The 11,604-nt window shown below is 37.5% G+C and overlaps 1 protein-coding gene, 1 long non-coding RNA gene and 1 pseudogene across 2 annotated transcripts; all 3 read right to left on the bottom strand.

Moving 5' to 3' along the window:
• Positions 1–871: 871 nt before the first annotated feature.
• On the bottom strand, positions 872–2,451 carry LOC129374500 (sterile alpha motif domain-containing protein 9-like; annotated as a pseudogene).
• Positions 2,452–2,709: 258 nt separating this feature from the next.
• LOC129374409 (sterile alpha motif domain-containing protein 9-like) lies at positions 2,710–4,189 on the bottom strand. Its single transcript, XM_055052814.1, has 2 exons — positions 4,147–4,189; positions 2,710–3,740 (listed from the first exon to the last, which is right to left on the bottom strand). The coding sequence occupies exons 1-2, from the start codon at positions 4,187–4,189 to the stop codon at positions 2,734–2,736; spliced, it is 1,050 nt and encodes a 349-aa protein (XP_054908789.1). The 3' UTR covers positions 2,710–2,733.
• A 225-nt stretch (positions 4,190–4,414) lies between these two features.
• Positions 4,415–11,099, bottom strand: LOC129374605 (uncharacterized). Its single transcript, XR_008607523.1, has 3 exons — positions 11,021–11,099; positions 4,622–4,732; positions 4,415–4,520 (listed from the first exon to the last, which is right to left on the bottom strand). It is a non-coding gene; the product is annotated as an uncharacterized LOC129374605 (long non-coding RNA).
• Between the last annotated feature and the right edge of the window lie 505 nt (positions 11,100–11,604).

Here is an 11,604-nt window from a genome sequence, read left to right as displayed (position 1 = left end):
CAGAAGCTCATTGAATGAGCAGCTCCTCATGCATCTCTGGATGTTTGTAAGTCGCCATGAACTGAACAATCTGGCGACTCTAATATAAACTTTTATTATGAACACCAAACTACTGGTTGGTTCAAAAGCGCTCAACACAAACTGTCAAAGCGACAATAACTGAGCCTTCAGTCCCTGACATCACCACCATTATGGTAGGTTTTGGTTGCAGGTTGACCTGAGGCAGGTCAACCTGCAACCAGTTTATCAGTGAGCTGAAGCCTGGGCTCGACAGACGGTAGCACCGGGTCAACGAAGGGCAGGAGAACAGACCACAGGGAGAAGAGACTGAACAGACGAGGACCAAGAGACACAGGTGGGGTTAAATACACTGAGGGTGATCAAGGAATAAAACACACCTGGGAGTAACAAAGGGATGACAGGACAACATGGACAGCACAGAGACAACAGGGAACGCAAAAGTAAACTTGGAAACACAGAACATGACATTTGGATTCATTAAAATTCAATTCTTGAAATTACCTTTATTCATACAGAATCAATTCACAAAGTGTCATCTCCAGGTACATTACAGAAATGTCAATTCAATGTAATCATACATACATTCCAATTGAACATAATAATCAAACAATTAAACTATTGGAGGTTTTTCAGCATGTTCTGCAAAAACCTTTTAAAATATTCTACGTTTTAGTTCTTGAGACCAGTTCAAAGATTTTGATTTGAAAATATAATATTTATTATATTATATTTTGCAATCTTCTTTAATTAATTAATCTTTATTTTATTTATTAATGTGGCAAAAACATTAATAAAAAATAAATTTATTTTATTAAAGATTTATGTTTAATTAATTAACCATTTATTAAAAATAATGTTTTAATTTATTTAATTAATGAATAATTTTATTTATTTAAATGTAATTATTTTAATTTAATTAAAATAATTAAATTATTTGATTAACCATGATTATTATTCTTATGTTTTCTTTCTATATCTTTCTTAATAAACACAGTGTGTGAAGTTAGTTCAGTCACTGTGTTGGACTCTGACCTCATACAGTTCAGGAGGATGACCTTTGGAGCCTGAATCTTTGTTTCAATAAACTGCATTTCAATTGCAGACTGTAATTCTTCAACCTTCTCCATGTCCTCAAAGTCATCAATCATCAGCAGTACAGGAACTCTTGGTGTTTGCTCATCATATTGATACATTAAAAGTTGGATCACGTGATCAGCCACGTCAATAAAGTCAGACTTTTCCCTGAGGACGGCACAGCGATATCTGTCCCGAAGAGCCCACAGCACATGCATGGCCAAGGTGGTCCCACCACAACCAGGTTGATGGAGAAGACTGAACAGGACACAAGCTTTTGGTTGGGAGCACAAATGTGGTATACCAGTATTCACGATGTAATCAAACTTGTCCCGTTTAATGAATGGTGTTAATCCAGGTAATTCAGAGAAATGGAAATTCCACCATGATACCTTCCCACCTCTATAGAACTTCTCCTCTATGGCAACTCTGTCCTCATTTCCTCCTTCACACTGATTCACACACAGGATCTCCAAAGTATTCAAGGTTTGCTCAAATTTCTTTTCAAGACCAACTTTGCTCCCACCCCCACAGGTTAGGAACCGTTTGGCTCTGCGGTTCTTGGACCAGAGACTGAGGACGGTTCCATTGACTTCAGCAAAACTGAGCTCAGAGATACATCTATCAGAGATGTCGACTGTACACTTAGCCTCAATGAGATCCTTCCATGAATTTAATGTATTCTCATTGTCACATATACAGAGGAAGCGTCCTAACTCTCCGAGCTCCTGGAGGAACATGCTGAAGGTCTCAACAAGCGGATCGATTACGTCCCTGACTGGCGATAAAAGCAAGAAAATGACAAGGAAGCTCTTATTCAGGACGTCTCGAATCGAGGTGCCTTTTTTTCTGAGGGTTCCTTATTCCTATATTTAAGTAATTCTAATTGGACAGTATTATTATTATCTATTCTTTCATATTTTCTAGTAAATGGGGGTTCATCCTGATCTGCTGTTTAAAGTAACTCAGTAATCCTTGTTCAGCCGATTCAGGATCAAAATCTAAAACAGCTGTTGGTTTGAGCTCTACGAGAAATTCCAGATTTCTAAATGGCTTGGATGAGATTTGTTTGTCACGATGACATAATGTTCAAAATTGGACTTATCCAACGATGAGGCTCCACCTGTAATCATGTTAATTAACCTGGAGCCTTGAGTTGTGGTTTTTATTGGTTTAGAGTACTTCTCCTCTGCATTCTTACGTAGCTGTGATAGTTTAGGTATTTGTTTAACAAACTGATTATACTCAACCAAAGGCTTGGCATGTGTAGTTGGGAGAAGAAGGTCTCTAGTGCTAGCACAATCTCTGATGTTGAACATTTTCTGTCTAGTGTTGTCTTGCATCATGTTAAAGGTGTGGAAGATGTTTTCTCTACAGATGGCAAACAGAGGCTCAATATCCACTTCAATCACAAATTCATGAGATAATATATTTCTGTTTAGAACCTCAACGAATCGAGGAGTTTTAATAGATTTCTGAGCAGCAACTTGTGCTTGTGTTCAAAGTTATTATCAATGGCTGATTTTAGGGCTTTTAGGTACTCTTGTTTGTCATTAACAGCAACTCCCACTATCTGACCATGAACAAAGTCTGGTTGGTCTCCAATTCCAAAATGTATGGTACCATTGGTGCGGCTGTTCATGCAGGCAGCTGCAAACCGAATGACCTCAGTGATGAACTTCTCCAGTTGATTTCATCAGGTGTATTGATAAAAGCTTTATATTCATGGCAGGGTTCAATAAAGTCTAAGGTGCCTGATTCAGTGACACTAAGAATGTTGTCTTTTATATATCTGGTAGTATCACGGTATTTACCGAATGGATACGGGTTGATGGAGCAAAATGTCTGGTTATCTCTTTTTAACTTGATTAACTTATCTCTTGGACAATTATTCATTGTATATGGCCCACGTTTTACAACATGTTCAGTTAAATCTAAGTGCTTCTCCTCTGCCTTCTTACGTAGCTGTGATAGTTTAGGTATTTGTTTAACAAACTCATCATACTCAACCAAAGGCTTGGCGAATGTAGTTGGGACAAGAAGGTCTCTAGTGCTAGCACCATCTCTAATGATGAACATTTTCTGTCTTCTCTTTTTCTTATGTTTCTTCATGTTAAAGGTGTGGAAGATGTTTTCTCTACAGATGGCAAACAGAGGCTCAATATCCACTTCAATCACAAATTCATGAGATAATATATTTCTGTTTAGAACCTCAACGAATCGAGGAGTTTTAATAGATTTCTGAGCAGCAAACTTGTGCTTGTGTTCAAAGTTATTATCAATGGCTGATTTTAGGGCTTTTAGGTACTCTTGTTTGTCATTAACAGCAACTCCCACTATCTGACCATGAACAAAGTCTGGTTGGTCTCCAATTCCAAAATGTATGGTACCATTGGTGCGGCTGTTCATGCAGGCAGCTGCAAACCGAATGACCTCAGTGATGAACTTCTCCAGTTGATTTTCATCAGGTGTATTGATAAAAGCTTTATATTCATGCCAAGGTTCAATAAAGTCTGAGACGCCTGATTCTGGGACATTAAGAATGTTGTCCTTTATATATCTGGTAGCATTATGGTATTTACCGAATGGATACGGGTTGATGGAGCAAAATGTCTGGTTATCTCTTTTTAACTTGATTGACTTATCTCCAGGATAAATTAATTTATATGGTCCAGATTTACAACCTGTTCGGTTAAATGTGATGACCTTAACAGAAAATAACTAAATTTATGGATTTGTTCTTCAAATAGCTTGTACGCAGTTGAGACATTCAGGGTCCACTCTCTGACTTTGATCCAGTGATCAATACCCGGCAGCAGATCTTCAACCTGAAATTTAAATAAAAACTAAAGTAAGTCTTTCTGTTCTCCAAGTTAACTTTCTGCTTTTAAAAATAAAAGCAGAAATTATTTTGAATTAATTATTTATTAATTATGCCTGAATTCTGTATTTATTCTTGAAATTAGAAGTTTAATGGTTTATACTTGTATGTGTGTAATTTAAAATAACCTTCAATATTTGTGTAGAGATATTGTTTTCCACATAGCTCACTGTTTTTGGTGGTACTTACTTCAGATTCAACAATTTCTGACATGGTCTTTGTCCTTTTTCTTGAAAATTAAATCACAAGCAATCGCTGCAAAAAATATTTAAACAGTTATTGACTCAGAAAATAAGAACTTGTACTAAATTGTAAACTCAAATTTGACTGAATATTTGTAGCAGCCTGCTCACTTTACTCAAACACCCAAATATTATCCTATTAAAGAGAATACAAATATTATCTTTCAGTACTGAACAAATGTCTGTTGTAATAAACAACAAGGAGAAGCAAAGAACTGTAAATAACTGTACAACTTACCGATTCCAGAAAACCGCCAGAGATGTTTGGAGTTTGATGCCGAGTCGTCGACCAACAGGTCGAACTGAGAGACGTAAAGCACAATCTGATGAATGCAGGAAGTGATAAGGTTGTTTTCATTCTCAGGAAATGAAACCTAAACACTCCACATGTTTTCATACATACCCAGGAAGGACTGGCCCCAAAAAACAGCCTTGGACTTTGACTAGGCCGGCCCACAAGGATCACGTATTGATAACTGCAGTCCCTCTGACTGAACCGGCACAAAACAGGGATCTGAAACACAATATAAGAAAGTTGTTGTAATGGGTTGCATCAATGAATTTCTAGAGGTCATTCAGCCAGGTTTCAATGAAATCTTTTATTCAGGGGGAGACGAGTAAAAACAAATCAACTTCCTCTTAAACTCCCTCTCCCTTCACTCCAGCCCTAAATGTGAAAATAAAAACAATGTTCAACTGAGCTGTGCTGTTAAACAGACACGAGTAGCGGTTGTACGCAAGTTCACTTCGCAGCAGCTAACAGGAAGGGGAACGAACCGCTATCAGTCTCAGACCTTATTTGGAAATGGGACCATTGCACTCCGGAAGGGAAGGGGGCGCTATTTCCTCCCATTTGTATTTTCTTTAGGGCAGATCACAGTTTTTAACAGATTCGAGAGGGTCTTCGCTGCAGCATGCAGAAAGGGGTGGGGACGGACCACTGTCAGTCTCAGACCTCAGACCTTATATGGAAATGGGACTATTGCATTCCGGAAATGAAGGGGGCGCTATTTTCACAATCACTAGTATAAATATCTTAAAGAAGCGGCGATAATGCGTAATAATAATAATGCTGCAGCAAAGTGTACTTGGCCAATTCTGTAGCTTTCCATTCTAAATCTGCTCCTTCGTTGCATCTTTTGGGGCCTGATACTGCCTCTAGTGGCGTGGGGAGGTAACACAACTAATATAATTACATCATTAAATCAGAACACCACAAAGTCTTTATTAGTTACTACACCATGTTTTTTCATTTTCTTTTGGTTGGGTTAGGCGTCAGGGCCTTGATATCAGACCCAAACCCAACCGTAATAAAAAGGTTGGTGACGCACTTCCGTTTACAGTTTCACCACATAGATTGTTGCTCCCCTGGCCATATCTGCAAGAGCTGTACCATGAACAAGATACAAAAGTTCAAATATGTGTGAGCTGCTGGAACAGCTGAGTTTCGTTGTATCCCGTTGTGTCCAGTAATTAGCCGGTACCGTCCAGTGCTCAGTTTTTCATTTTCCTGCTGATATCAATGTGTCAGCAGACCGTAGCCAAACTTAGCTACTAAAGATAACACACGGTTTATAGCTGCCTGCTGTTTCAAAGCTTGAGGATATTGGAGATCAGAATGGGAAGACGGGGGTTAAAAAGTAACTTTATTCCCTGGAATAATTTGTTGAAGGAAAATAAAGTGGGAAGAAATCCATACTACAAGAATGGAGGCAGCGATTCGGCATAAGGTAAGTCAATGTGTGTGTTGATGTATGTGTTTGTGTTATATATACAATTTCCCCAGATGAAATATGATTTGTAAGAGCCATAATAAGATTGAAATGAGCAATTAATGATGTGGCAGCAGCAAACGGCTTTGACACTTGGGTGGGCGTGTCGAGGTGGGCGTGACTCACTAAGGTATGAATGGGAGCCATCCTGGCTTTGCATGTAAGAGGAAACGGGGTGCGCTGGTGCTGGTGTTACAGATCAACTGGTGGATAAATTAACTGGTTGAAACTTCTGCTCACCGCAGATGTTTCTGAATTGGAGGTGGCTGTGTTGATGCCTGCTGAAAAATGCTTTTTGTGTGATAAAACCGTTTGCAAAACTTTACAACAAATCTCATTTGAAGCAAATACGTTTAATGTTGCATGTGAAATTTATGTTTCAAAACAAGTTTCCTCAGAGCAGCGTTCAGTGCGCTTCGAAAACACCGCATTGGATCAGAACCGCATTTAGCGACTCTAAATGAGGTTGATGTCATCATATTTAATAAAATTTAAATCACATACTGGTGGTGTTGCTGTGGTGTTTACTAATACAGAGGAATATCAAGGAATATCTTTGAGTTATACTGCAATAAAATCTCATCTAAATGATAAAAGTTAACAGCTGATGTTGCAGTTGATGGTGAATCCAAAAGGACAAGTGAAAATTATAATAATAAACGTTCCTACATTATACTGTCAGATATCAACAGATTATGATCCATATCTACGGTATTTGTTCTCTACTGGGAACCAGTTTGCAGACTGGAAATAAACTTAAAAACAAAACGATCCGCTTTAAGACCTGGATTAACTTGTGAGACTCAAACAGGGTCCTCAACGCAGATGTTTGTAAAATAAATAGGTGGCTGTGTCGTTTCCTGATCAAAACTCAACAAATGTAAATAAACGGGTTAGAAAATGACTCTTTCTCTTTGAGCTCTTCAAGACAATAATAATTATTTGTATGTGAAGGAATATTCAAGAATATATGGAAATATCACCAAAATATACCACACTAGTGCATATTATTTTCTTAGACAATAAAATAAACAGGTCCAAAATGTGAATTAGACGACTTCTCTAACTGGACTGAGTTTTGAGAGCGATGTTTTTTCTATTACACTATGTCGGCAACGGAAATCTGATCATCCTACCTGTTATTGATTCTGATCAATAACAGGAGCACACCTGGATTAACTGGTGACATTTTCAGAATCTCAGTTCGAGTGATGATTTTAACCTGTTTCTGGTGTAAAAGCAGTGTTGTATAAAGTACTGAAATCTAAGAGTCAAGTAAAAGTATAGGTACCTCTCCAAAAATATGACTTTGGTAAAAGTAAAAGTCACTGATTGAAATGTTACTTGAGTTCAAGTCTTAAAGTATCTGAAATGTCTTGTACTTAAGTATGGAAATTACTGTAACAATGGATGAACTCAAGTAATGTAATGAAAAGTAAAAAGTAAAACAAGGCAAATGCAGTTTGAATGACATTTTTTATATTTGGTAAACTTGTTAAATACACTTAAAATAATGAACACAACCAAGTGCAGGAAAATGAAACCTGCTAATAGATAAACCTGCAGCATCATTTAGTTAAGAACATTAGGTGCTTTACTTAAACCACAAGGTTAACTTAACCTGCTTTAGGTTAACTTAACCTGTTTTAGATTAACTTAACCTGCTTTAGATTAACTTAACCTGCTTTCCAACTGAACCAGCTTCTTAGTAAACCCTCCAGGACAGAAAATACAAAGTTTCTATAAGCCTCAAGTTTTCCCTTTCAGTAAGGTCAGTGCTGAAAATGAGAAAAATAAATAGTCAGTACAGAAAATGCGGAAAACATGAAGAAAAAAAGCTGTTAGGATTCCTCTACTTCACACACTATAGGTGCAACAACTGGTCATTATGCAAAAGACAAAGAATTGGGAGGGAAATGCAGCTTATTTGGCATCTGAAGAGGGAGAGATTTTAGTTAACTTGGTGTTTAATGGGAGAAGCGAAACAGACCTCCGTGAAGCTGATACCACCTACTCAAATAATCCAGCAAATAGTCTGATTGGTCAGTGCTCCGTTTTTGCTCAGTTTTGTGCCACTAAAATTTTCGTTTGTGCAGCTTTGGTTTCCGAGATATTAACATTTATTTTTTAGGCCATCCAAAATATATACTTTTTAAGATTACAATTTCTAGGAATGTGTCATGAATTTAGTGTCAGTTGGTCACAAGGCAAGAAATCTATTTCCATTAGTTTCTCAGGAGAGTTTGGATGTAAAATTTGTTGACTCTCCCTGAGTGAAACTCTGACACCTTGAGGAAGGGGGAGACCAGAGACCGGCTGGCCCAAATTAGCGTTCATGAATCGGATCAACCTCGAGCTAGACGCCGCTCACACCGGATTGGAATCGCCAAAATCCAAACTGAAAACAACTTTGCTGCATTTGTTTTTAACGACACAAACCTGCACAAACGGAGCACTAACTAATCAGACTGTTTGCTGGACTTTGTGACGTAGTGGGGAGGTGCGAAACTTGTACATCCTATTGGTGGAGATGAACAAGCCCAGGCAAGCAGGCTTTGTTGCAGTTGATCAGTAGGTTGGATCAAAACATTTGCGTTTCTCTCTCGTTTTTTGTAACGAGTAACTAAAGCACACATTGAAAATGTATCGGAGTAAAGTATGAAATATAGTGAAGTAAAAGTGAAAGTTATCAAACATTTTCATACTCGAGGAAAGTATGAAGTACTCCAAAATATACTTAAGTAAAGTAGTGAAGTATTTTACTTCGTTACTATACAAGACTGTGTAATAGTATATAAGTCAATTGTTTTTTCAGCGTTATCTCTTATGGTTTAGTATTAGGATCACTTGATGAAAAGAACAGAGATGTTTAGTTAAATTACGAGAAAAAAATATCAATACAGAAGAAATGGCTGCCACATAGATCTGCGGCAGCCATGTCTTCTGTAGATGAACTAGGGAATAAACTATAACATGTTACAAAAACAGTGTTTTAAAAGATTGTTTTTGTGGATATCTAATTGAAATATCATGCAATATGAGGAAGATGTGGAAAAAAACATAGCCAGTCGATTCTTTTAAACATTTTATTTTTAATCCCAGGGCTCTTCCATATTTATGTGGTTTTTGGGATTAATCTTTGCTTTGAGATATGTTTATGGCATCTTGGGATCTATTTCGATCTTCCTTTGATGAGTTTCAACCTCTGAAGCAACACATAAATCAGGGCAAGTTCTGCATAATTTACATGTTTTGGTTAGTTTGAAGATTAATGTAAAAAAACAAACAAAACAAAAAAAAAAAAAAAGGCAAAATGCCATATTAGACCAATAAAAGTCTTTCTAATTAGTTATTCCTGAGATAGTATTTCCAATGCCGTAAAATTTTTAGTTTTTTAAGCTTATCACCCTGTTTACTTAATGGTTCAGTAAGGGTTCCTAAAAAGCCACACCCATACAAACACCTGTCATTGCCAGCTGCCGCCACCAGTTAATCTAGAACACCGGTCATAATTTCTGTTGACTATACTATCATGTCCCTGGTCAGTATGTGTCAGTCCAGTAAAATCTGAAGTTATGGCAGTTAAGGTGGAATAAATTGATGATTGCAACAACAAAGAAGCAGCCTGGAGTGTTGAAGTGTTTGACAGTTTGAAATTCACAGAGTTCAACTTCTCCCAGCATGTTCTATTGCGGAACATGCAGCAGGCAGTGATGGAGAACATGCAGCAGGCAGTGATGGAGAACATGCAGCAGGCAGTGATGGAGAACATGCAGCAGGCAGTGATGGAGAACATACAGCAGGCAGTGATGGAGAACATACAGCAGGCAGTGATGGAGAACATGCAGCAGGCAGTGATGGAGAACATGCAGCAGGCAGTGATGGAGAACATGCAGCAGGCAGGGAGCAAACAAAAAGGAATTGAAGAGGAACTTGTCACTAGACATAAACTAGAATCACTGAGAAAGGATTAATCACTAAACTGATCTACAGCAAAATGGAAACAATGCAGATGTAATCAAAAGAAGAAGCACAATAATAATGGAGCTGGAATGAAATGAGTTGTTGTTGCAACATACTGTAGTCTGCAAAAGTGATTGGTTCATTTAACTGAATGTTAGAGTTTTGATGTTTCATTGGTTTATATCATCATGCAGAAATTGAAAGGACGACCACAGGTCCTGATTTTGTTATATCAAATATGTCCACAGAAATATTAGAGTTGGAGTCAAGAAAAACCAAATGTGTGATTTGAATTAATTCTGGAATCTCTAAGTTTTATTTGCTTCCTGCGTTCAGCAAATAAAATCCAGACAAAAATATGGGAATCCATTTCTACTGAAATAATACAAATTAAACATGAAACAATCAAAATCATAACTATACTATTAAAAGGAAATCCTAATCTGACTTATGTATCTTATCTTAAAAGCCTAAATATGGTTAACCATAATAAATATGCTTTCTATGAAACCAGTGTGTAAATGTAACACATGAATTCAGTGAGATGGGACTGAGGGACAGAATCTAGAGGAAGTATCAGATTCCCAGTAAATGAAACCTATGCTGTCCACACAGACGTCACACCCACTGCTTTCCTCATCTCTCTAATAGTTTCTTTTAGTCCACAATGATGAGAATTAAAATGAATCTAGTGAATTCTCTCATTTAAACTATTTTAAATTAGCTTTAATAGTTCAAGCAGTAACAGTTATCAGGCAATATTCTAATATTTCAGGCACATGCATTTATATAATAGGATCAAATCCCAAAGTGACATTCTTATTAAATGTAGTATTTTCCTACTATCCTAAAAATAACTGCTGTGTGTTAATATGAAGCTTTCATTCATGTCCAAACTGCGTTTCTGCTGCCCTGATATGGTTGTTATGAAACCAGGAATGCTCTCTGACACGTTCATTCAGAACTTCATGTTGCAAAAGACATTCAAGACAATTTAACTTCAGCAGGCAGTGATATAGAATCTTTTGGTGGTTTTTAGTTCGTTTACACAAAATTATAAAACTTACCGACTGTTTCCCAGTAAAGTCCCAGAGTTTGATGCTGAGCGGTCTGCTGACGGGTCGGACCGAGGAAAGGAAGCAGACGCTGAACCGCAGGCGAAATGAGACTCAGGAAGTCATGAGGGTTTTTATTGTCCACACAGAGAAGCCACACCCGCTGCTTTTCACTTCTTTTCTTCCAGAATAAATAAATACATTTAATGGAAACTATAATTCAGCCTGACAGAAGGATAAATAAATGCTCTTTTTCAATGCCAAACTTTATTTTATAGAGCTGCAGCCAGAGTTGTGCAAGTTGATCATTAACAACTAGACTAAACTCAGTCAGGCTAAAAACCTGATCCATGTTCATAAACCCAGTTTCAGCTTAAAAACAACTTGAGCCAGTCCCTGATTATTTCTTTCCAAAATTGGCTTTATGGCTCTTATTCACTGTGGAGGTTTCCTAAAGTAAACCAGTAAATAAGTTGAGCCCTGATTTTGGAAAGTCGACCCAGTGGCCTGTGAAGCAGTTTGTAGAAACTTGTGCTGCCATGTTGCCTCTCCTGTTTTCTTCCACTGTGTCTGGAAGCTCTACAGAAGTTCAGATG

The sequence above is a fragment of the Poeciliopsis prolifica genome, unplaced genomic scaffold, assembly GCF_027474105.1.
Source record: "Poeciliopsis prolifica strain line A6 unplaced genomic scaffold, Auburn_PproV2 SCAFFOLD036, whole genome shotgun sequence".
NCBI lineage: Eukaryota > Metazoa > Chordata > Actinopteri > Cyprinodontiformes > Poeciliidae > Poeciliopsis > Poeciliopsis prolifica.
This window is presented reverse-complemented; position numbering and strand designations above follow the sequence as displayed.

Excerpts from the sequence above, each read along its gene's own strand:
- LOC129374409 (XM_055052814.1), bottom strand. The coding sequence starts at position 4,189 with ATGTCAGAAATTGTTGAATCTGAAGTAAGTACCACCAAAAACA. Across the intron at positions 3,741-4,146 it reads AGTAAGTACCACCAAAAACA|ATAAGTCAATCAAGTTAAAA; the intron begins GTGAGCTATGTG and ends TTTATCCTGGAG.